This window comes from Sorex fumeus, unplaced genomic scaffold, assembly GCF_029834395.1.
Source record: "Sorex fumeus unplaced genomic scaffold, SorFum_2.1 ptg000018l, whole genome shotgun sequence".
Lineage (NCBI taxonomy): Eukaryota > Metazoa > Chordata > Mammalia > Eulipotyphla > Soricidae > Sorex > Sorex fumeus.
The window spans coordinates 27,738,172-27,765,577 of NW_026606075.1; the positions used below are offsets into that span (position 1 = coordinate 27,738,172).

At 39.9% G+C, this 27,406-nt stretch overlaps 1 protein-coding gene across 3 annotated transcripts in view; it reads right to left on the minus strand.

Annotated features, from left to right (window-relative positions):
* Positions 1 to 27,406, minus strand: part of ARHGEF28 (Rho guanine nucleotide exchange factor 28) — a 364,650-nt gene that overhangs the window by 90,173 nt on the left and 247,071 nt on the right. For 2 of the 3 annotated variants that reach the window (XM_056112429.1, XM_056112428.1), the window contains 5 exons: positions 25,045 to 25,156; positions 21,807 to 21,849; positions 13,855 to 13,978; positions 13,357 to 13,489; positions 463 to 518 (listed from right to left, as the gene is read on the minus strand). In XM_056112429.1, coding sequence (XP_055968404.1) covers positions 463 to 518; positions 13,357 to 13,489; positions 13,855 to 13,978; positions 21,807 to 21,849; positions 25,045 to 25,156 — 468 coding nt within the window. Of the gene's footprint in view, positions 1 to 462; positions 519 to 13,356; positions 13,490 to 13,854; positions 13,979 to 21,806; positions 21,850 to 22,440; positions 22,519 to 25,044; positions 25,157 to 27,406 lie in introns of all 3 variants that reach the window. The other variant, XM_056112427.1, reaches the window with a different exon arrangement.

Here is a 27,406-nt window from a genome sequence, read left to right on the forward strand (position 1 = left end):
CCAGCCCCAGACTCTCCTTTAGTTCTGCAGGGTCTCACCATAAGTGCTGGGACCAGCCTATCACCCAAGAGACTCAGACATCCTCAAGGCCCACACAGACAAACTGGGTCAGAATTCTAGGAGTGGGGCCCAGAAATCTGGTTTTGATCAGGGCTTCCAAGGAATACAAATGCTTGCAAATGACTGCTCTATTATTTGAGTCACAAACACTCAGGATTTGTACTAACAAACGAAGCAGATTCTAGCAGAAAGTCTAACCTGGTCATACCACCTAATATACCTAATGCTGATGACCATGCATAATGAAGGGGATAGCTATACACTTTGGAGCATGCATTATTTTATCATCACAATGATCCAGGAAAAAAATCCAGACCATAATCAAATAATAAAATAAAAGAATAATATGAAGAACAAAACTCAATGCAATCATGCAATATTCACAAATAAGTGAGTGATTACCTTGGTACATGGAGGTGCAGCATCTTTACAAGCCTTATGGACATTTGCATTACAGTCTGAAACCAAGGAAAAAGACAGAGCCTGTCTCATTTAAGTGATTCTCCAACAGTCTTGCAAGATAACACGGGAGCATGAAAACATTTGGAACTCTTACAAAGAAGAAAGGATTGCTAGCACAGGCAGCCCCACCACACAGTACAAGCACCTGTCAAAGGCTCCATTTCCCTGGAGACATTCTCCCTTCATCATAAAACTTGGGCTCATGGGTGGCATAGTTTCTCTGTATGTGAGAGAACTCACTATTGTACTAAGAGATTTCTGATAGAATTGGTGGCAACTGCTCAGTCCCTTGCTAGTAAAGACAGAACTAAAATAATAATGCTGAATAAAATATTTATTCGTTTATTTGGGGGAAGGCTTAGAAAAGTTTATTGGAAAGTAGGAGAGAAAAGAAAAGGAACTCCTCAGGTGGAGAGGAACTTAGTACAGGACTAAGTTCAAATATTTTTTTTAGAAGTACGCTGGCTGGGGCTGGAATGATAACACAGTGGGTAGGGCATTTGCCTTGCACGCAGCCAACCCAGGTTCAAATCCCAGCATCCCATATGGTCCCTTGAGCACCACCAGGAGTAACCCCTGCGCATTGCCGGTGTGACCCAAAAATAAAAAAAAAATGTACACTGGTAGCAGGATCTGTGATGAAACATTGTATGTCAAAAACCCAACTATGATAACTTTGTAGCTCATGCTCCTTTAATAAAATAAAATTTGTTAAAAAAAAAAGTCCCCCCAATATATTATCAGCTAATCTTTGATAAGGGAGCAAGAAATGTGAAGTGGAGCAAGGAAAGCCTCTTTAACAAATTGTGCTGGCAAAACTGGACAGCTACATGCAAAAAATAAAAGGGCTCAGATCTCTACCTAACACCATGTACAAAAGTAAGATCAAAATGGATTAAAGACCTCAACATCAGACGGAATCCATAAGGTACATTGAAGACAAAGTTGGCAAAACTCTCCACAACATTAAAGCTAACAGTATCTTCAAAATGACACGCCACTGGCCAAGCAAGTGAAAAAAAGAGATAGACAAATGAATGGGACTATCTTAAACTAAGGAGCTTCTGCACCTCCAAAGAAACAGTGACCAAAATACAAAGACAGTCTACAGAATGGGAAAGGATATTCTCCAAATACATATCTGACAAGGGGTTGATATCAAGGATATATAAAGTACTGGTTGAACTCCACAAGAAGAAAACATCCAACCCCATAAAAAAAAATGGGGCAATGAAATGAACAGAAACTTTCTCAAAGAAGAAATCCGAATGGCTAAAAGGCACATGAGGAAATGCTCTACATCACTAATCATCAGGGAGATGCAGATTAAAACAATGAGATATCATCTCACACCACAAAGACTGGTCCAAAAGAACAAAAGCAACCGATGCTGGCGTGGATGTAGTAAGAAAGGAACCCTCCTTCACTGCTGGTGGGAATGCCGACTGGTTCAGCCCTTTTGGAAAACAGTATGGACAATTCTCAAAAAATTAGAAATTGAGCTCCCATTTGACCCAGCAATACCACTCCTGAGAATATATCCTGGAGAGGCAAAAAAGTACAGTTGAAATGACATCTGCAATTCTATGTTCATTGCTGCACTGTTCACACTAGCAAAAATTTGGAAAAAAACCTGAGTGCCCGAGAACAGATGACTGGTTAAAGAAACTTTGGTACATCTACACAATGAAATACTATGCAGCTGTTAGAAAAGATGAAGTCATGAAATTTACATAAAGTGGTTCTACATGGAAAGTATCATGCTAAGTGAAATGAGCCAGAAAGAGGACAGACATAGAAAGACTGCACTCATCTTGAGAATATAAAGTAACAGAACGGGAGACAAACACCCAAGAATAGTTGAGATAAGTACCAGGAGGTCTGCTCCACAGCTTGGAAGCCGGCCTCACATGCTGGGCAAAAGGCAGCTCAGATAGAAAAGGGAACACCAAGTAAAGGATGTTTGGAGGATTCACTCAGGATGCGAGATGCATGCTGAAAGTAGACTATGGACCAAACATTATGGCCACTCAATAACTCTATTGCAAACCACAACACCCTAAAGGAAAGAGAGAGCAAAAGGGAATGCCCTGCCACAAAGGTGGGGTGAAGTGGGGGGTGGGGGGATGGGAGAGCTACAGAGATCATTGGTGGTAGAGAATGGGCACTGGTAGAGGGATGGGTACTTGATCATTGTATAACTGAAACCCGAGCACGAAAGTTTGTAAGTACAACTGTGTCTCATGGGGTTTCACTAATAAAAAAAATAAAAGAAAAAAATTTTGACTCCAACAGAAATAGAATGTGACTTTGGGTACTACTGTAGGTTAAACTGTTTCCCAGTAAGCAACTTTCAAGTATTTTCCCTCAATATCTGTGAATGAAACCTTGTTTGCCAATTGGTTCTTTGCATATATAATCAAATCAGATGAAGTCATACTAGATTTTTAGGTGGTATCACTATAAGATAGTGAGATTGCATCTTAGTGTCCTTGAAAGAAATTTTCACATTTGTAAAAAAACTGACACTATCAGATAGGGGAGGAGGTCACATGAAGAAAGAAATGATGAATCTATAAGCAAAAGAATACCATATTGCTGTCATTTGCCAGATACAGAGAAAAGCAAAGAAGAGTTCTTTGTTGGAGCCTTCAAAGATAGCATAAAATAAATTTATGTTGTTTTTAAGTAAAAAAAAATAAAAATTAAAGTGTTACAATGCAACAGGAATTTCTACTAACTAGAAGAGGCCAGCATCAAAGAGGTTGGCCTCACCTCAAATCTCACATCCGATGTGGCTTAATCGTGACTTCATTTTACTGAAACAAAGAAAGAGACACATTTTTTGCTCAGAGACTGGGTGACCGTCACAGAGAAGCTGTCTTCCTGCCTTCTTCTGCTCCATTCTCCACTAGCCACCTACCTCCATGCACCACCCACCCAAGCACTGTGTGTAGATGAAGCCGTCTGTGGCTTAGCAGAAAACTCATCAGAAAGAATCTTTCTGTGGGAGTAAAAGGTTCTACTCAAACCTTCAAGATGGGACTAAAAATGTGCTCCAACTCGGTAAGAATGGGCAAGAATTTGAGCCCAGCAATTGTGTCCCCTCTACAGATCTGCAGAGTCATTGAGCCAACACCTCAGGGGCCAGTGAGCAGAGCACAGGAACCTCGCTGAAAGGTCCTGAAGGGGAAAAGGTGGGCACTGTATCCCACAGCAAGGGAACGTGATGGGATATCACAGGAAACAAAATGGTGACAGAAAGAGCAAGCCACTGCATATTAAATCTGAACAGGGAGGAGAAAAATTGAGAGACCTGAAATGTATTCTCCACGAGAGATACAAAATAGACACGAAATAAGACCCAACGCGGCCATGATGCTTTGAATAAGCCGTGACCATAGTCACAAAGGATGAGAAGGTAGTGGAGCACTTTGAGGTGCAGAAAGGCCAGCCCCACAACTGCAGAAACTGGATGAACAATGGGCACGACAAAGATGTACAGGCAGACTCACATGGAACTGGAAGAGGCATCACAAAATATAGAGACAAAGAAGGGCGCTACAGAGAGTTAACACAGAGGACACTTCTCCAAGGGAAAAGCAGAAAGAATAGCTCTGGCAGTCAACAACACTAACACTTCTTGCTGAGAAATAGAAGGCAGATCAAGAGCACTCAGCTTCTTCTAGGAAATCATTACAGATGGAGTTTGACATAACATGGATGATTGACAGCCTAAGTCATCGTGGCAGAGAAAACAGGTGCTGCTGAAAAAGTGCTGTGGGCCCAGACCACCCCCTCACCCCCCGCTGCAACCGAAATGCCCAGATATCATGGGCTGATGGTGCCTGTATTAGGGGTTTGGCCTAAGAATTTAGCTATCCGGCCAAATTGTTTTTCCTGTGTGAAAGAACCAAAGATCTGCCTACCCTTACTGGGGTAAATCTTTGGTTTTAAGATTTTGGGTTTTAGGGATTTGTGTATCTAAATCCCTGTAAGGATTTAAGGATTTATCCTTACAAGAATTTAAAAACACAAAATTTCAGAAAACAGATCACTCTGATAATCTTCTGGAAAGAACAGTGACTCAAAATCCTTTTCTACCCTTTTAGAAGCAATCAAAACTCAGAGTTCTGATTTACTTAATTTGTCTAAAAGGTTTAAAGGTTCTGGTGGAAGATGCAGTATAGGAGTATTATATGCAAAAACCCTACTGTTAACGGTGTTTTTATTGTTAACACAGTGCTTCAAGGAAACAAAATTTAAAAAATAAAGATTTAAAGGCATAAAAACACTAACACTAGCTAAAATAAGAATCACATCTTAGAAAATTTAAGAGATAAATATTAAATATAAATATCAAATTATTCTTGAAATACAAAATTATCCTTGGAAGAATAAACATATAATATAAAAATAATTTTTTTAATTTAAAAAAATAATAATGATGATGAATTCAAGTGAACTAAGAGAGATTAGTGGATGAAAGTAGTAGATGGAAGGGAAATAAAAAAGTATTCAGTCTTATAGTCTTATCATTCTTATTAGTACATATTGAAAGAATATATCTTTCTAAATTTTCAGGGACAATAAAAGTAAACTATACATGGTCTAAATAGCTAAGACAGACTTGAGGAAAGCTGAGACATACATATATATTTATTGCTATGAAATTAACATATATTAATATATGTTAATTTTGTAGCAATATACTATCCTTATACATATATACATATACATACATATATGTATAATGATAGTTTATTGCTACTAAATTAAACGCAAATAATAAAATTCCTAATTATAAAACTAAATTATAAATCATGAGATTATAATATATTTTATAACTTATAAGTATAATATTATAAGGTCTCACTGCAACCTTAAATATTACATATAATTAAATTAAAGATATACAACAGTCAAAAACACAAAAATGAGGTAAATACAGAGAGAAAAGATATTATTAGCAAATTAGAATTAAATAGAAAGTGCACTTAATGGTATTAAAACAGTGATTGGGGGATCTGAGAAATACTACATTGGGCAGGGCATTTGCTTTGCCCGCAGCTGACCCTGGTTCAATCCCTGACATCCCACATAGTCCCCCCAAGCATGGCCAGGAGTAAATCTTGAGTGCAGAGTTAGGAATAAACCCTGAGCAACCAGGTATAGCTCTGAAACAAAAACAAGCAAACGAACAAAAAAAACAGTGATTGTGGGACTGAAGAAATAGTACAGAGGTTAAGGTAATTTCTTTACATGCAGTCAACCCAAGTTTTATCTCCAACACTGCATATGGTCACCCAAGCATCTCCAGAGTCACTCCTGAACACAGAGCCAGAAACAGACCCTGAATGTGACACAACCCACCCCAAATAAATGAATAAATAGCATATTTTAAAGATAAATAAATAAGAATGATCTTTGGTGAAAGTGATCTATAAGGAGCTATGATCTGTGAATATCTCTGTACCAAACAACATAGCATAAAAATGTGAGTGATTTCCATTTACAAACAAAACTTTTTAAACATACGTAATTTTGTACAAAACTACCAGTTTAGGTTTTAGCAAAGAAAATCACAGATACCAAGATGTAGATTATTTATATAAGTTGTTTTATGCCATATGTTTTAAGATTATAAATAGCAATTTTCATTTAAAAATCCCCATGAGAGCACCAAATAAAGGGTGTTGGGAAGATCCTCCCAGGATAGGAGATACATGCTGAAAGTAGACTATAGACCGAACATGATTGCAACTCAATTCCTCTTTTGCAAACCACAGCACCCAAAAGGAGAGAGAGAACAAAAGGGAGTGCCCTGCCACAGAAGCAGGGTGGGATGGGGGGATGGGAGCTGGGAGGGATACTGGGATTAGTGGTGGTGAAGAATGGGCACTGGTGGAGGGATCAGCACTCGATCATTGTATAACTGAAACCCAAGCACAAAAATTTGTAAGAAATGGGTCCCAAACATGATTGCCACTCAATGTCTCTTTTGCAAACCACAGCACCCAAAAGGGGAGAGAGAACAAATGGGAATGCTCTGCCACAGAGGCAGGGTAGGATGGAGGAATGGGGGGTGGGAGGGATACTGGGATCAGTGGTGGTGGAGAATGGGCACTGGTGAAGGGATGGGTATTCGATCATTGTATAACTGAAACCCAAGCACAAAAATTTGTAAGTCTACAACTGTACCTCATGGTGTTTCACTAATAAAAATTTAAAAAAAAAGAAAAAAAAGAAAAGAAATGAAATAAAAATGCCTGTGAAATAGGATTATATACGTAACAACCAAAATTTATATTCTAAATGTCCCTTTTGTGCCCAAAAAATATGACTGAAAATATTAAGACTTAACCTCAAAAAAGAAAAACCATGGATTAAAAAGGAAATTAAATGTGCACTCACAAGATTCTAGAATTTCTAGATTCTAAGGCCATACTCAGAGATGTGAAGAGGAACTCAGCAGAAGAGCACCAAGGCCAAAGCTGGCTCCCAGGCATTACCCTCATGCCAATTGGAACCCTGTTGGCACTGCTGTTTGTCTGATCAGAGCGTGCAGTCTCTGAGACACCACAGCTATATGTGTTGTGTCATCATGGCCACAAGAGCAACAAGTACAAACACAGTAAAGGGGCAGATATGGGGCTGAAAAGAAACTCCCTGCAACACAATGCTTGTGAAAAAAGAGAAAAAAAAGAAAAAAAGGGTAAAGACTTAAATGTGTAAGGAGTAGGGGCTGGAGATACAGCATAGTGGTAAGGTGATTGCCTTGCATGTGGCCGATCCAAGTTCAATCCCTGGCATGGCATATGGTCCCCATGCTCAGGAGTAGTTCCTGAGCACAGAGACAGGAGAAAGCCCTGAATAGTCAGATGTGGCCCAAAACCACCACCACCACCACCACAACAAAAACAATGTAACACTCTAGCACTGTCCTCCTGCTCTTCATAGATTTGCTCAAGTAGACACCAGTAACATCTCCATTGTGAGACTTGTTGTTACTGTTTCTGGCATACATCACAGGTAGCTTGCCAGGCTTTGCCGTGAGAGCAGGATACTCTCAGTAGCTTGCTGGGCTCTCCGAGAGGGACGGAGGAATTGAACTCAGATCGGCCGCATGCAAGGCAAATGCTCTACCCGCTGTGCTATCTCTCTACCACAACGACAACAAAAATGTACAAAGAATAATCAAACATATTTCATACTATTGTCAAATGAAGCAACAGCACAAAATGCTGACTCTTTGTTTGTGTGGGGTCCTCCCAGGCAGTGCTCAGAAGGACACGGGGCCCCTTCAGCCAACTGGACCAGTGGTTCAATCTGAGGTTCAAGGATGCTGAGCTGCTTGAGTCTGTGATGCTGGGGATTACTGGAACCAGCCCTGGTTCTCAGTGGTCTCCATGGCTATTCGCTATTCCCTATGGCACTCAGGAAATCATGTAGTGTTGGAAATTGAATTAGGATTGGCTACACACAAGACATGTACCTTCACCCCTGTACTATTTCTCCAGCCTTCAAAGATGATTTTCTTATGATTAGAAGGTAACTTCATCAAAACAGTAATACTCATTTTCTCTAGAAGGTAAAATTTTAGATAATTCTAAGCATCTCTTCTAAATCTCTTATCTTCTCTCTGTATCATATGTTGGGGTGTTTTTTTTTAGTGACTTTAAACATGAAGCAATTTAGTTCTCTTCCACTAACTTTCAAGATTAATCACTGGTTCAGCTGGTTCAAATATGAGTCAACCTCTTTTGTCTTTATGATTCAATTAAACAATTCAATTAAACTTCAATTCCCAGCATCCCATATGGTCCCCCGAGCACCGCCAGGAGTAATTCCTGAGTGCATGAGCCAGGAGTAACCCCTGTGTATTGCTGAGTGTGACCCCCTGCAAAAAAAAGCAAAAAAAAAGTTGGTTTTCCAGGGAGTCTGGCTTCCTAATCTATCACATATTAACTGCATAAATGTCTAAGGACCTGGCTTTGTGCCAGCTGCCACATTGGACACAAAAGAATCATTGTGATTATAGTACTTAAGGAAATTCAAGTTTATTTCAGTAGTGAAAAACCAAAGGAGGCTGCCCACAACCTAATACTAAACAAAATCAGATAAATAAGAATAGATATGTGATCTATTTTTTTTCCTCTTTGAGGGTCTTCCCCGCCCATTGGTGACCAAGAAATTCAGACCACCAATGGTCAGGGAAGACTCTCAAAGAGGAAAAAGAAGTTCAATCTCAGGCAAAAGAGTGGAGAACAACAGAGGAAATGATTCCAAGTGAAGGGACAGAGGCCAGAACAAAGCAGTGGGTGGGAAGGACCCCAGCAGGCAGGACTTGGCTGTAAACTCAAGCTGAAGGAGGAACTGACTGAGTGACTGGCCAGTAGGACACGTGGAACTAAACTCCATCTACTCCTTGGTATACAGCTTTCTGAATGTATCCGGCCTACCACCCTGCTCTCGGAAAAGAAATCACTCAGTTCCCTCCTAGAATCTTCAAGCAAGCAAAGAAAGTGCAGGTGTTCAGGGCTGGAATGATAGCACAGTGGGTAGGGCATTTGCCTTGCACGCAGCCAACCCGGGTTCAATTTCCAGCATTCCATATGGTCCCCTGAGCACCATCAGGAGTAATTTCTGAGTGCATGGGTCATGAATAACCCAAAAAGAAAAACATACACACATTATCTAAAAATGGGGTTAGGTAGGGTTTGATAGCTGATCTCATGCACTAGGGGAAAAGGTAGCTGGGATGGAGAGAGGAGCACTAAATAAATGATGGTGGGAGGGATCACTCAGGATAGTAGATGCATGTTGAAAGTAGACTATGGACCAAATGTGATGGCTGCTTGTTACCTGTATTGCAAACCATAACACCCAAAAGGACAGAGAGAGTAAGAGGGATTGTGCCTGCCACAGAGACAGGAGGTAGTAAGGGGTGGGGCAGGGGGAGGGACACTGAGAACATTGGGGGTGGGGAACGGGCACTGGCTGAGGGGTGGGTACTTGAACATTTTTTGACTAAAATGCAATCATGAAAGTCTGTAAGTCTATAAATATATCTCAAGATGATTCATTAAAATTAAAAAATAAATAAATAAATAAAAATGGGGCTAGGGAATAGGGGCTACCCCTATCCCCCACTCCCAATTTTTCTGCATCCCCCTGGGGATGGAAGAGATCTTATATCACTCACCTTATTTTTTCTTTTTGGGTCACACCCAGCCGATGCTCAGGGGTTACTTCTGGCTCTGCACTCAGGAATCACTCCTGGCAGTGCTTGGGGACCATATGGGATGCTGGGAATCGAATCTGGGTCGGCTGCATGCAAGGCAAATGCCCTACCCACTGTGCTATTGCTCCAGCCCCAGTATCACTCACTTTGATAAACCAGTAAATGAGAGAGAGCATATGAAGGCTGTGAAAGTGGTTTTTGACAAAGACTGAGGCTGCTTGGGGGCTTTGAGCATAGATGGGCAACTCTGCCAGGGGTGACTGCAGTGAGACTGCAAAGGGGATGGCAAAAGGAAAGGGGAAAGAGTGCAGGCTGGAGGTCTGAGCTGGTACCATCAAGGTCATAGTAAAGTTGGGCCTCTGCCAGTAGATGGAGAGGATGATCCTGGTCAGTTTGGTGCAGGAGCCAACATAACCTCTGGGTGCCGTGTCAGAGCAAGAGCCACTCTGCGCCAGTCTGCACGGGGCAGGCTTGGCTTCTACCTAGAGCTGCCAGCATCTCTGAAAGGTGGCCTTAAGTGGCCTGGGTGCTTAGCCCTCAAGGGCCCTCAGAGATAAAGTAGAAAGTGAGGGATAAAGACAAGGATCTGGGAAGCATGGATCTCAACACATTACCATAGAACAAAAGGTGGTAAGGCTATTCTTAGAAATAGTAAAGAAAAAATATTCTTAGAGTGAAAAGCATGGAGATAAAACAGAGAGGCGGGGACTAGCAGGGAGGGGGAAAGAGGACCCCACTTTTACCTAAAGGAATCATCACTCAATATTAAATCAGGAGAGACAGCTGAGTCTGAAGGAGGAGGGGAACGTCTCCAACGCCACTAGAAAGCCAAGTTTCTTTCCTCGAAAGCAGGACTTTGGGTGAGAGCAGAGGTCAAAGTGCAGGATAATGATGAATGGCAGGGACGGCTATGAAAACAGTGAGGGTCCTCTCCTAGCTTGAAGGGTTGATCTGGATTCACGGAGAAAAATCTTAGATGGGACTGGGGGCAACATAAGGAAGAACATGGCTGGAGCCACAACCGTGAAGCACACGTGAAAGTAGCCTAGGCCCATGGCAAAACTCTAAAAATCCTGTTCCAGATAGTTTGACTCAGGCTTTCTCAGAGCCCATCAAAGAAAGGGACCAATCTCTTCAAGGACAGTAAGCGCCGAGCATGCAGCATCACTCAAAGTCTGTGGAAGGAGGCCTGAGCCATCTGCCACCAGCTCAAGCAGTGTTATGTGCATCCCATGAACATTTTCAGCTTAATCACTTTCTAGGGATGTAATAAACTTTACAGGCTACCTTCCCTTGTTCTTATCTCTGGGTCCTCAGTCCACACCCAAACTTTCCCCCTAATTATGGCTTAACAGTAAATACCATGAAATGTAGTTTATCAGCCTGGGCCTGAAGCGTTTTGCTCTGAATTCTTTCTTAACTCCATAAATATATACCAAATTCAGTCACAGTCACGGTCCTCCCATTGTTCATTGATTTGCTCGAGTGGGCTCAGTAACGTCTCCATCATGAGACTTGTTGTTACTGTGTCTGGCATATCGAATACGTCACGGGGAGCTTGCCAGGCTCTGCCGTGCGGGCAAGATACTCTCGGTAGCTTGCCGGGCTCTCCGAGAGGGGCGGAGGAATCGAACTTGGGTCAGCCATGTTGGCCGCTTGTAAGGCAAACGCCCTATCGCTTTGCTATTGCTCCAGCCCCATATACCAAATATACTCCATAATATAATATATACTCCATATATATAGATATATATACCATAAATATACTCCAAAGCACAAGTCACTGTTCTATGCACCAGTGGATCTCACAGAGAATAAGAGGGACAGACAGAAATCCAGTCCTTACAGGATTTATATTCTGGACCACTCAGTGAGATGAAAGAAAAAAAATTCACTTTTTGCTACAGCATGGCAGAAACATGAGGTTATTGGTCCTAATAAGTGAAATAAGACAGAAAAGTATGGGGCCATTTAGCCTGTATGTAGCATAGAAGGAAACAAAAAACAAAACACTACAAAACCCAGCAAAAAAATAGCTTAGACTCTGGCAATGGAAAGGTGGTTAGCAGACCGTGAGGAAGAAGAAACAGAAAGCGCGCGCGAGAGAGGAAGAGGTGCAGTGGGTCTTTGAGGATTATAAATGGTTCTAGAACTTTGGTGGTAGGTGGACCGTGTCATGGATGTTTATTGAGGTGTGAAGACATACTTCTGAAACTCGGTGCCATGCTGGAAAACAGTTATTAATTCCATTAATTAATGTTGAAGGAGACAACAATAAAAATCAATGACTACTAAAAGCTAGGGGCAGGAGTAAGGGGGAAAGGCGGAAGGAATTAGCCCAGCATTGGTGGCCAGAAAGGCCTGATGAAGGAGGCAGCATCCAAGTACCTGAAGAAAGTGAGGGAGTGATCCAGGGATCTCTGAGGGAAAAAGCATTGCAGGCAGAAGGAAGTGCTATGGAAGGAAGGGCCTAGGGAAGAGAAGCCTGGCATGTTTAAGGAACAGGAGGAGATGCCAGAGTGATGGCACTGAGGGGAATAGGAGATCGTGGGGGTTCTGAAGCCATTATCAGGGCTGAAGCATCATTCTGGATCATAGATGAAAGTGAGGAAAGCTTTGGAACAGCGGCGGCCTCCGCCTTCCCAAGCTCACTCCAGCTCACATTTTCAGGACAAAGTTTGCAATAGGGAAAGAGCAAGAATATGATTCCAAAAGCTAATACTGCCTTTTAGCCAGGGATGAGATGTGTCCAGCTTTCCTGTATATTTTTGAAACAAGACTTAAGAGAATTGCTGAAGACTTGGGTATATAGGATTGGATTGGAGAAGGAAGTGCACCAAAATACTCCAATATTTTTGGCATGAGTATCTAGTTGGATTTGCCATTCAGCAAAGGGCAAGATACAGTGGGAAAGAAAAGAGCTTCACTAGTAGACATGTCCCATTCAAGAAGAAGCTGGGTAGACATGCAGTGAAAGTATCAAGAAAGGGGCCACAGAGATAGTACAGGGATAAAGGCACTTGTCTTGCATGTGGATAACCCAAGTTTGATCCCTGGCATCACAGATGATGCCCTGAGAACCAGCAGAAGTAACCCCTGAACATTGAGCCAGGAGTAAGTCTTAAAGATGATCAGGTGTGGGGCTGTGCGATAGCACAGTGGGTAGGGCATTTGCCTCACACACAGCTGACCTGGGTTCTATTCCCAGTATTCCATATAGTCTCCAGAGCACCATCAGGAGTAATTCCTGAGTACATGAGCCAGGAGTAACCCCTGTGCATTGCCGGGTGTAATCCAAATAGCCCCCCTCCCCAAAAAACAGATGATCAGGTGTGGCCCAAAAACAAAAGAGAAAAAGAAAGTATCAAAGAAGAAGTAAGACGTGTATGTTCTAGGAGACCATCCCTCATGGATGAAAATGATTCTCTTCAAACGTAGCATGAGGGGCACTGCTTGGTGATTCAATCATCTGCACAAAACTGAAATGAAGGTTTATATGACAATGCTTAGCAGTGGCCTTCCCAGAGAGCTCACTGTCTGAGGAGGCAGAGCACAGAGACAGCACAATACAGATGAGGCCCAGAACTTACAGGAACACTGGAGGGACTCTTTTCCCAGGACTGTCTTATCACAAACCAAACACTGAAGAACCCCAGAGAATGTTCCTGGAACAAACTGATGGCGATTCAGTTTCTCTTTGTCTTTGGCATCTTTGTTTTTTGTCTTCAGATTCATCCACAGGAGGGAGGCATGGAGAAAGGAGAAAAAAGAAATGCTGAGAGGCTAGTCTACTTTGATAATACATATAAGGTTTCCACATTTCCCATTATAAATTAAGGAACGCAAATGAAGAAGACATGAAATATCAGTGGGGCTATATATCCCAGATCCATTAGTCTATTCCTAGAGATGGTCATAAGAGACAGCTATACTGCAAATAGACATATATTTCAAACAGGCTTATATATTACAAATATGCTTGTGTAAAATTGAAGATAAACAGTTATGAAAGGAAAGCAGAAACAAAGCTAATTCCTAAGAAACCAAGCTGTCTGTTTTATGAGCAGTAGGCATAGAACCATAATTACCTTGGATTTATTTCGAGGGCTGGTCATTCTATTCATAAGAAAGCTGAAAGTTCTGCTCACTTTGTATTTTTCAGACTCTGATTTGGCAGGTATGATGTACTTATCCCATTCTTCTTCTTGAATTCTATTAAAAAAAAGAACTAATCATCACTACTATAATACTTAAAGAAGGAAAATATACAACAGAATCATTCGTAGAGCTGTACAAATATTCAACTTTTATGTACACTTTAAATGTTCATACAAGAGACCAAAGAGATAGTACGGGGGGGTTGGCACATGCTTTGTGTACTGCCAATCCCAGTTAGATTCCTGGCACCACAAAGTCCCCTGAGCATCACTGGGTATAGTTCCTGAGACACCCCTTCCTAAAAGCACTACTGAGAGTAACCAAGGGCTCTGGTACCACAGGGCTCTATCGGCACCACCTCCTCTGGACTCCATGCAAAACTGCCAGCCCAACTGGCCAACAATCACCAGCGGATAGGTCCCTGGGCCTTCTGAATACTCTTTGGGAAAAGCCCCTATGAAATGCTCATACTAGGACTGGAAAGATAGTTCAAAGGGATGGAGTATGGCCCAAAATCCAATCCCTAGCACTGCTCCCCCACCCATCTGCCAGATTGATGCCCTGAAGTCACCTAACACCCAGTAACACTGCATTACTAGAACTGAGCACCGAACCATCAGGTCCACACAACCAGGCCAAGTATCACCGAGGGAGGCCCCCAAGATCTCCAGTACCTCAAATGGTCTCTGAGTAGCATCAGGAGTGAATCCTGAGTACAGAGCCAGTAATAAGCCCTGAGCACAGCCAGGTGTGGTACAAACTCAAGAGAGAAAGAACACAGATAGATCCTAAGTGCTGATGGGGAGGCCACCCAAAATGTTAATAAAATACTGGGTTAATAAATGTTTTATTTTTATTATTGATTGAGGTACTGTTATCTACAGTACTGTCAATGATAGTTTCCCATGTACAGAACTCCAGCACCACATCCCTCATCTATCTACTCATTTCCTACCTGCAAGGACCCCAGTGCACTTTCAACACTCTCTTCCCCAACACAATTGTGTAGGTCAGTTCTCCCCTTATGTTACCTTTACCCCACAAAGATTTCTTAAATTACAGATTTACTGTTAAAATAGTTATCTTTCTGCTTACTAAGAGAAATTTTCTAAGGTGAAAAGAAGCCAAATAACCAGCAATGCAAAACTGGATTTCATTTTCAAACATAGAAATAATATCCAGAAGATACATCTTTCCTCAACACAGCCTGAGAAGCTCTTCCTTTCTAATCTCTCTGTCTCCTTAGGCTATTTTTCAATTTATAACTCTTTAGGTTACAAAGGAGAGAAGGCTATGAATACACCCCAAAATAAGAGACAAGAGCTACTAAGAGGTACCCAATCCATGAGTACATTGAGCATCTTTTATTTTTCTATAATTCATATAACCATTCTTAAGGGAAAAAAATGAACTCCAGCTTGAGTTCTATTTCCCCTGGAGCTTTCTCTGAGAGGCTTATATTTCTAATATTACTTCAGAAGGGCAGGTATTAAGGATTTAAGTATGATTTAAACATATTAAGATTTAAGCATATTTAAAAAAAACTTAAGGATTACAACAAATCACTGAACTCTCTGTAGACACAGTATTTCCAAAATGGACATTTCCCAACTCAAGTCTTTCCTCACCAACCTTCTCGTTTGTCATTACTAGTGGCTAACCAAGTCATCTCTGGATAAAAACATTTTTGTAAAATATTTGGAGTAGGCTTGCTACTCTAAACATCTGGAAAAGAGCTAGAAAGAGGGCAAAAAGATATGAATATAAAACTACACAAAGAAATTCAGAACCTCTAACTTTCTTTCTATTTTCACAACAACCCCAGTTACTTTTGCTTTAGTTAATTTATTAGCATACTCTGTAAAAGGCAATACTTGCTGGGTCACAAACCCCCTAATGTGCAAACCTCACAGGATACTATATAATATGCTCATTTTTAATAATGGGGATGGATAAAACCATTTGAGAGCTTCAGAACAGTATTCTCTGGGACATCTTTTGTGATTCTGAGAGTCAGACAAGTATAAGAGAAGAGCTGGTAGATGAGACAGCCTTTATCTCAGAGCGAAGGCATGGTGGGGTCAATGTGGATTCTGTGGTCAGGAAATACTCTCCCCTAATTCCCAGCAGGAATAAAACTCCTCAAGTAAGAGAAAATCATTTCTTGTCTACTCATCTCTACTCCCAATTCCCCATACTATATAAAACTCTATTAAAACTATTTCAGTATGGAATAAAACACACAAATGCATCAGTGTTTACAATATTTTATCTATTCACCAAATGACTTAAAATTATACTACTTAACCTTAAACTCAAAAACTGATAAGACCTAAGAGATAAAGTAAACACAAAATACTTAAACACTAGGCAGAATGTCCTGACCCCTCGACAGGCTGTCCACCAGGGCACCTCGGAGGGAGGTTGGTGGAGTTTCCCACCACGGCCCAAGAAGAACCTAGCACCCAAAAAACTCCAGAACCCAACTACCACCATGCTCAAGGCCACGCTCCACATGCTCGGAAGAGCCTTATCCAAGTGGGAACTGGAAGAAAAACCCAGGTATGAGAAACCCGAGACTGAGATCTCCAAGTCCGCTCGGATCGGGACTGGGCCTCCTCCCCCCAGCTCCCCAGTTTTCCAGTAGCTTAGCAGTCCCACCCACAAACTGCCCCCAGCGCCATGTAATCTCATCAATGGCCAAGATCCAGAGACTATAAACTAAACTTCCTGGAAGAGAGTGACCCAGAATGTCCTGGAGTGTGGGGCAGCATTTGCAGCGGCGTGACCTCTTATATTCTACTCCACTTACGTACCAAAAGTATCACACATTTGTTTAGTTTTAACATCCTTGATTGTTTTCCCTCATATACAGGCTTAAATGACTCCAGAATGAAATACAACAACCTTCACACACTTATTGTGGTGGGAAGGTGCTTGGTGGTAGGGTGGGTGTTTGAACATTATCTGCAATGAACTATTGTGAACTACTTTATGAAAAGCCTGGCAAGCTACCCATGACGTACTCAATATGCCAAACACAGTAACAACAAGTCTCATGATGGAGACATTACTGGGCCTGCTCGAGCAAATTGATGAACAACGGGAAGACCATGACCGTGAAAATATATAAAATTGTAAAAAAAAAATACTTAAGCACTAAATTAAAAAAATTTAGAATAATCATCCATTTAATCAGTATGATAATGACTATTTTAGGCAGGATCTACTCTCAGATAAGGAAAAGGAACATGTGAAACTTCTGGGGGGAAGGCAAACACTGTTAGATTCCATGTTTCAAATATATGTAGTTTTCAACTAGTAACATGAGATTCTTAGAGAAAAACTGAGAAAGGATTTTACAACAAAATTCAAATATGTGTACCAAAATTTAAATAGGCTTTCAGTTTTATAGAAGGAGAGGTGAGAATGAAGCTTCTTTCAACACCCCAAACAAGTCTCCATTATCAACTTGAAGATGAATGGAATCATCCACAATAAAATTGTACGAGCCCTACTCTTCAGAGACTCTTTTGCTACTGAATTTTTAATAAGCAAACAAATATTTTCCAGAAACCACTTAAATTATTTTATATGAATATTTACTATCTAATGTGAATACTTACCATCTACCATCAAATTAAAATTTGATGGTAGATGGCAAGATAGTAGAATAAGACAGTAGAATCAATGATAGTAGTATTGAGTATTAATATGAATACTTACTAATACTTACTATCAATAATATGAATACTATCTAAAATCCTAATCTATCATGCCTACAACCTATTTTTTGTTTATAAATTGGGCATCTAAGTAAAAGAAGAGTTATCATTATCCAAGTTGAAAATTGACACAGAGAGAATTCTTTAATCACTTGAATGTCAGCCCATCCCCACCCCTCAACCCCACTTTTTAAGGTGATAGATAAAATAGATATAAGATGATGGTAACTGTCACTGTCCTCCCGTTGTTCATCAATTTGCTTGAGTGGGCCCAGTAACGTCTCCATTGGAGACTTTGTTGTTACTGTGTTTGGCATATTGAATACATCACGGGTAGCTTGCCAGGCTCTGCCGTGCAGGCGAGATACTCTCGGTAGCTTGCCAGGCTCTCTGAGAGGGGCAGAGGAATCGAACTCGGGTCGGCCATGTTGGCTGCGTGCAAGGCAAACGCCCTACCGCTGTGCTAACACTCCAGCCCCGAGATGATGGTAACAATACAACAGAATTGTGTTATATAATCTTCAAAAATGGGATGAATTGAGTATCCCTTCCCCCAGAAATGAGTCTGTAAGTTGTGGCATGAACCCTCCACCAACACACCCCTTTATCTGATTATATTTTTACCATAAACTAAATCAGTGATTTTCAACCATCTGTCCACACACAGATGCTGGTTGTCATAAATTTTCTGCAGATTCCTGAAAAAGTTATTGTCTGAACACAATATACAGCTGGATCACTTAATAGTTACTATTATAAATACTGATATGCAAATATTCTTATTAGAAATGATAGTTTTTTTATTTCTGCCTTTGTGATACATGAAATACTTTTCTTACTTTCACCAATGTAAGAAAGTTGAAAACCACTGAAGTGCTTAAAAGAACTAAGAGAATTCCAAAGAGGCTGGTCTCGAGTAATTATGTGCAACATGATCAAAGCAATGCATTTGGTATGGCCAGAGATCTTCCCTTTAGATAATAGATAAATAGATAACACGTAATATGGGCCTAAAGCAAGACTAAGTGATAGATAACACGGGCCGATATAGTACAGAGGTGAAGACACTTGCCTTCCATGTGCTCTCCTCAGGTTTGATCCTTGACACCCTAAATGATCCCCCAAAGCATCACCAGAAATGATCTCTCAGTGCAGAGCAAAATAAGCCCAAGGTATAGCCAGGAATGGCCCCAAAATAAACAAAAATAAATAAAAAATAGCAATAAAGAAATGTTAACTAAAAGAAGATCTCAAATTTGACACAGCAATACCACTTCTGGGAACCGAAAAACACACAGCAGATATGCCGTCTGCACTTCTATGTTCATTGCAGCACTTTTATTCACAATAGCCAGAATCTAGAAACAACCCAAGTGCCCAAGAACAGACAATGGGATAAAGAAACTATGGCACATCCACACAATGGAATACTATGCAGCTGCTAGGAAAAATGAAGTCATGAAATTTACTTATAAATAGATGGGCATGAAGAGTAACCCCTGAGCATGGCTGAGTGAGATGAGTCAGAAGGAGAGGGACAGATATAGAATGACTGCACTCACTTGTGGGATATAAAAAAAATAGTATAAGACTAATAACCGAGGCCAGGAAAAACAGGTCCAGAAGGACTGATCAATGATTAGAAGCTTGCCACAAGTGTGGGGGGGTGGGGGGGGCAAAGGGCAGTAGGATAGAGAAGGGACCAGAATGACAATAATAGTTAGAAATGATAACTGTGGACAAAAACTGCATGCTAAAAGTAGGTAAAGGGATATACCTGTCAATATCTGTATTACAAACTACAATGCCCAAGAGGAAAGAGAGATAGACAGGCAGATAGACAGACAGAGAGACAGAGAGCTAGAGAGAAAGAGAGAGAGAGAGGGAAAGTGTGAAGAAAAGTGCCTGCCACAGAGATAGGTGTGTGTGTGAGAGAGTGGGGACGGGGGGGGGGGGGGGTGGGGGCTGGAATTTGGGACTCTGGTGCTGGGAAATGTACAGTGGTGGAGGGATAGATGTTGGAACATTACATGAGTGAAATCAAATCATGAACAACTTTGTAACTGTGTATCTCACTGTGATTCAATGTTTTTTAAAAAAAAAAAGGAGGGGCTGGAGCGATAGCACAGGGGATAGGGCATTTGCCTTGCATGCAGCCAACCTGGGTTCGATTCCCAGCATCCCATATGGTCCCCCGAGCACCGCTAGGAGTAATTCCTGAATGCAGAGCCAGGAGTAACCCCTGAGCATCGCCAGGTGTGACCCAAAAAGCAAAAAAAAAATAAATTAAATTAAATTAAATATTTTTTTAAAAAAGGAAGGGCTGGAGAGATAGCACAGTGGGTAGGGCATTTGCCTTGCACGTGGCCGACCCACGTTCGATTCCCAGCATCCCATATTGTCCCCTGAGCACCGCCAGGAGTAACTCCTGAGTTCAGAACCAGGAGTAACCCCTGTGCATCACCGGGTGTGACCCAAAAAGCAAATAAATAAATAAATAAATAAATAAATAAAAGGAATGTCAGGAAATAAAATATAAGAGAAAAGGTGTCTACACTTTCAACCCAAGTTGAAATATTTAACAGGTTAATTATTAATTATGATGTTGACTTCACTGGTCTTAAATACCTTCCTAATGGAAAATATTTGTCTCTGGACTGGAGAGAGTGGGTAAGGTGGCTTGCCTTGTACGCAGACACCCCGGGTTAGATCCCCTACATCCCATATAGTCTCCTGAGCACCACTAGGAGTGGTTCTTGACTGCAGAGTCAGGAGTAACCCCTGAGCATGGCTGAGTGTAGCCAAACACTATTTTTTTAAAAACTTATGACATATATTAATCTTTTAAAAATTTTATAACTAGTCCATTATTTCTCCAATTGTTGAAAAGAAGACATGGAGAATTACTAGTCAAAACGATTGACTGGGGATGATGATCAAGTTTCAGAATTAGCAAACAGTTTAAATGAGATCATAAATATAATCTGCTTAAAATAGTGATGGACACATAAAAACATCCAGCAATGGTCCATCATTGCTGCTCCTGCTAAAGTTTGGTATCACTGTCATATCATCTTTACCACCAATATATTTTCAAGGACATACATAATCTCTGTCTATTAGCTACAAGTTTCTATTCTGGTCTCACAAAGTAGGAATGAACAAAACAGAAGTAGTTTTTGTATTGATACTTAACATTCAAAGATCTAAAACAAAACAGTGTATCTTTACATATTAAATAGTTTCATGGTTTTAGCAAAATTAAAATCATTTTCTCCTTTTCACATAATCCCTTGTTGCCAAACATTTATGGCATTTCTAAGACTTGTTTGGCACATAACCCCTGAGGCCATCTCAAGTATGACTCATCAGCAGTTAGTTATTGCAGACAAACAGAACTCAACAGTCTAGTTTGCTCATCCTTTCCAATCCTTATTCCAACACTAGCTGCCTTCTAAGGAAAAGAGGAGTCTAGGCTTAAAGCTTCCAATTTGCATATCAACCAGAGAACTGGCTCCAAGTACCTGCCACCTCTTTTTACCCTATGTTTTCAAACTTAACACTTTTAAGTGATACTTTATAAAAACAAAGAGTGAGAGATTCGGCACCTCCCATAAGCCATTGCCTGTAGACATGTGACCCAAAATCCTCTTGTCATGGAGTTAATGAGAGGGCCCTCACACTGTTCCCCTTGTACACTGGTCTGTTCACTGGCGGTATCTGGCTTTGAAAATACACACATCCAAGTACCCTGTTTCTAGTTCTGAGACCTCCTTATCTATGGAGACAGAAAGAAGAGAGTCAGTTAACTTAGAATAATGCAGCACAGTGAGCAAAGGACTTAGGCAGGCTCAGTGCTTGAAGCGCTCTTACAAGCCACTGACAGATACAAAAATAATGTTCATGATGTACAGTGGGACTGGAGAGATCTGTGGCTCACTGCCTTAGGACTCACTGATTTACCCACAAAACTGACCCAGGTTTGGTTTCCCAGCACTATGTATAGACCCCCGAGCCTCACCAGGAGTGATTCCTGAGCACAGAGTCAGGGGTAAGCCCTGAGCACCCCAGGATGTGGCCCAGAAAAGATAAGATAAAATAATGTATAAACATCTCCATAATAAATTAAGTAGTCCCTCACAAAACAGTTAAAATACCTTTTTTCTCCTGGTGGCTCCGGTAAGCTGTAAGCTCTTTGCTCTATAAGACACATAAAAATAAAATTAAAATTAAGACAGACAAACTAGCAATCATCAGTTAGTCTAAATGAACACATGTACCACATTTTATCACTGTGCACATACCAATTAGAAAATAATGAGAAAACATGTTATTTTGAGTAAGGAGAAGATTGCTCTGGGAATCTAATTATCATTTCCACAAGTTTGGAGAGAATGAAGAGGAGGCCAAAACATGGAAACATTAACTGACTTTAGGAACCAAGTTAGCATCAGCAAGGGGCAGCAAACACTTTGTAGAAGTGCAGAAAATTAGCTCTACATTTTTGGTTATTTCTCACCAGAGCTTTATCCTTTATTCCTAACACTTAATTTGCCAACATACAGAACCAATAAGTAGTTTAGCTGCCTGTTTGCAAAGCTCAAAAGAGACGGCCAGCTGAAGAAAGAGCTCATCTTGCTCTGGCTGTAGAGCCTTTATATTATAACTAGCAGCCAGTTAAGAGATTTGCTGGTGGCTTAGGAAGAGAGAGAATCACTTTGGGGGGCATCAGAGAAGAAGGCTCATGCAAGCAGCTTAGCATTATCTTGTTTCTGGAGATGGAGTACTTACTACGGGGATGGAGCAGGGACACTGATTTAGACAGTGAGAGAGACTGAAGGAGGGAACGGCCACTGTGGAACACACCATCTACAGAGCAGGGAAAATCCTTTACCATTACAGTCCAGAGAAGTTACAGAGACAACATTAGGTGGCAAAGGGAGATGAGCCAGGTCAATACAAAAAGGAAAGCAAATAATTGCACGTTCCTGGAAAAGATGAGAGCCAATGCTGACCCTCAAACTATCATGTAGGTAATAGAAAATCTACTTTGAATAATTTGAAACCTTAATTCTAGTGACATTATAAAATATTAACAAAGCTAAATTGTGGGCAGATATCACTCTATTGTACTTCTATGTGGGTGCCAAGGGACTAGATCACATCTTCAGAAGAAGCTATTAAAGTAGTAGACCCAGGGCACGGAGAGATAGTACAGTGGATCGGGTGCTTGCCTTGCACACACCTGACCCGGATTCCATCCCCAGCATCCGATATTGTCCCTGTTGCACTGACAGTAGTAATTCCTGACTGCAGAGCCAGGAGTAACCTCTGAGCATCATCAGGTATGATCCCAAAGCCAAAATAAAAAGTGATAGAACCAGACTCAAGAAATAGGACAAAGACTAATAGGATGCCCTCTGTGATTGCCAAACAATTTTAAGGACCTCACACCACTCAAATTTCTCAAGTATAAAACACTCTTAAAAAATAAATAAAACACTCTTGTCCATCATAATGAGGTTCTAAGTATCATCTTAATATTGACAATGTTCCTTACCATCTAAACTCATAAAGTACCAAAAAGAATATAGGATTGGATATTGTTTTATGCATATAAGTCTGAAATAACAAAGTTTGCCACTTTTGTACTCCTGGCTCAATAGGAGGAAAATGCGTGGAAATGGTAACAACTCTTTGGAAGTGACATGGATTAAGAGACTATCTCAAATAAAAATAAACAGGATTATTCTATCTTTTAATGGGTATTACAGCTCCTACACAGGAGATCTATGCTGGCACAAAAGGGGTCTCTCTTCTGCTTAAACAGAGAATAATTTCAGGACTATTTTAAAGTTATTAAAGAGGATTTATAACAACACAAATATCACTATATCTTTGAGTAAGCTAATAATGAAGATCTATCTTTCCAGTCAAGCTTCATATCTGTCTCACAAACACAGTTAAATTAATCTTTACTTAAGTAAACTAATTCTTAATAAATTTATAGTTTTGACTGACTTAAATGGTATGAGGATGAAACCTGGGTCAGTGGCAGCATCTGTCCAAATGCTATTCTCTCTCCTGGCCCCCAGAATTCTCTACTTTAAAACTCAGAAATACTGTGGCTATAAAGACAAAAACACCATTCTCATACTATACAGAAGATTAAAAATGTCTTCCAAATTGTTATAGTATAAAGTTAAATTATATAGTAAATTTAATGTAGCTTTAATATTAACATTCAAAGGAATCTGGGCAAACTCAATCCATTTTCTTTTTCCTGTTATCTCAAGGCAACCGAATCCAGGCTTCTCTAGATCCTCATTCTTAATATTAAAACTGGCATTTACTATCAGTCTTGCTATCTCCTCTTTCAATAAGAATTTCAGAAAATTCAGGGCAGGAGTGGGGCTAAATCATGCATAGTAGCATTTGTTTTTACTCTATCTCATCTATTATATTCATTCACCAAATATTTATTATCTCCTACACATAAGTCATTATTTTAGGATGGCAAGTCCGAGATTTTGATATTGTTCCACTCAAAACATGTACAAAAAGCAAAACAATAACACATTAAAGATTAAGAAAAAAAGAAGTCCCACTTTAAACAATGTAAATTGGGAAGCTGATACCATTTAAGCACTTCTCTTGCCTTCTAAAAATCTTTTTTCAAATTCTTAAGGATAATAGACCAAAAAAAGTATCAGCTAATACATTTACAAAGATTTATCAGAATGTTATTACACTGCACAACTACTACAACTACTTTCAAATACGTTTTTCAATATAATTATTACATGATATATTATGTACAAGAAGTATGAGATTATTTTATTTCAATGCGAAGTTGAAAATGAGGTATTACCTAATAGGGGTATTAGCTAATAAGGTAATTCTGGTCACAATTATTCTATTTATAACTTGTACCCCTTGATACAGGTATTACTATTATTTAAATTAAATCTTACCATCTAAAAGTTATATTAGTTCCTTAGAGTATCATAAAAATGTTCAGATATATTTACTTATGTTTCAAACATTATGCTATAAGATCTCTAAATTGCATTATTGAAAGAAAGAAAATCCATTTTTGCAATGCTTTGGTTCTGAGGAAACAGATTATGTCAGCAACTTACATAAAGGGTAAAAGTAATTTTTAATTAAATAAATTCCACTCCACTAGGGCTCTCACAATAATGAACCTTGAATAAATTGTAGCTCACACTATCTTTGAGGATCTTATTCAAAGAATAAAGCAACAAAGAAAAATGTTACAATTTCATTATAAAGAAAAACCTTGCCTGCAGTTTTTGTATATTTTATAGAACTTTAGCCACTGAAAATCTGTTCTGGAATAAAATGCTTTCAAGGTCATGTAGTGAAATTTACCTTCACTGGAGCTGCACACCGTGAAATCACGCACCAAGCGAGATTTTCCTAGAGATATTTTAGGCGACGAGCAGGAATAAGAACGTGAGCGAATTCCAGAAAGCAATGATTCCTAAAAAAAGATTATAACAAAGGGGTTTTTTTTAAAAGAAAGATTCAAAAGAATATGCCTATCTTTGAAGACACTAAATCAGCCACTGTAAAAAAAAAAGATTTCAACCTGAAAATTCCTGATAGCAAATATTTTGTGTTTGCCTCTCACAAATGTCTTTTTATTGCTTTGGGAAACATCTATATATATATACATATATGTATGTATATATATATATATCTTTGGAGGGAATTATGACGTTCTAACCAAGTTGTTTAAAACTGAAAATTTAAATCACACAGACATTTCACTGCCTATTAAACAATGCACAAGACCTATTTTTTTAATGAGTTTTCACTTTTATAGTGGAATTGGTAAAAAGTCTATATAAACTGAGATCTCTATATGCAATGATTATTCAAAGATAGAGGCATAGCCACTTACAATTGTGAATTTCTTTTACTTCTAAACACCTATTCAGGTTTCTAATGTTAGCTGCCACTGTGAGGGAAAATGTCCCCCACCATCTGTTATCACCCACTTTGGGAAACACTGATCTAGAACTTCTTGGAATGATGTTTGAATTTACTTCAATTTGAATCCTTGTAGATGATCTGCTACTTTTCATCCTGTTATTCCAGCTATGTTATTTTATTATATTGCAACTTATGAGCATGTGCAGGATAGTAAGACCATTGAAACCCGATTTTCTTGCATATGCTATACAAATTAAATACTCAACAGAATGACACTAAGGTTATTTTTGGCCCCCAACTCCCATCCAGTGTAGTGACCTGAGGATTCATCCCACCCACCTATTTTTAAAATGCCATTTCAGATTAGGGTTAAAAGAAACTACATGTCTCCCACCTCTCCTTCTCTGAAAGTACAAAGTTCCTATCATTTTGATTTGATATGGTGAAGAAAACTTTTTAAAAATGTCTGTTTGGCAGATGGAGGAAAGCTCAACATTTTTTTCCAATAGGAGTTTGCTCAGAGTATGCAAAACTCTAAGATCATAGAACTCATGAGATCAAACCAAATTGCAATGTCCTACCTTGAGAGCACAAGAGGAACCTATAAAGTAAAAGATGTTATTGAAATTAAGCCTTCCACAACTGTGCTTCACCAGCACCTTTGTGCTCCCCAAATGAAAGCACACATTTGTGTGGGTTTCTAGGTTTTAGTAAGGAGCTGCAAACAGAAGTCTGGCTCTGCTGCCCTGGCACTTGGTGCCTGAGTGCCCACCCAGGGAGAGAGCTCTGGGCCTGCATGTCACAGGAAGCAGTGTATGAGGTCCTGCACACCCCCTGACATGGAGCTTGCCATCCAGTGCCCTCACAAATACCGCCCCCACACACACAATTTCGTCATGTATATAATCACTTTTCAACAAATGGAGCCTTGGAAATTATCCAAGCCCTCTGGCAAAATCTGCACATTATAATTACGGAGACAAAACTAGATATGTTTTATAGGGCAGATTCCTCTTAAAAGTGAACAAAATGGAACTATTTCACTAAGGTTGAATTACTTTTTGTTCTGAGGCAATGATGTTTTTCACAATTCCATTCCTAATACAAAACTAATAAGCATCTACATTCACAACCACACCCAAGTTTTATTATCCAGAAACATCAGATGACTCTCAGATTTAAAAGATTGTGATGGCTCTAGCTGCCTCAGAGTTGAATGAAAGTGATTTGGCATCAGGGGCCTGGATTTCAAAGTTCTGACTAGTCCCTGGCATGGGAGACCTGAGCAAAACATCTACTCACTCCAACACCTTTTCTACTCAAAAACTTGAAGTCCTACTTGTGTCCTAGGCAAGTTACTATAGGGGTGTGTGTGTGTGTGTGTGTGTGTGTGTGTGTGTGTGTGTGTGTGTGTGTATTAGATATAAAGCTTGTTTTGCATATTGTAGAGCATACACAAAAATAAGATATTATAACAACCAGAAGTTCATATAGATATCTGGGTACAGAGCACAATGTTTTTCAGTACCAAACTTCAAAAAGAAAACAAACGGCCAAAAATGAAACCAAAAGAGGAGAAAGTATATGTCCAAACGCTGAAGAAGTTTCTCTGCAAGACTGGAAGGGTTTAGTTTGTTTTGTTTTTTTATAAAGCAATAAAACAAAATGGCACTATAATGTAAAAATACCAATAAGAGAAAAACTGTCTCCCATGGGAAAACTGACAAAACTTAGGACATTGCAGATTAGCTCATGCAGCTAGGAATGTTCAAGAAACATGACCTGTGCCTTGGTA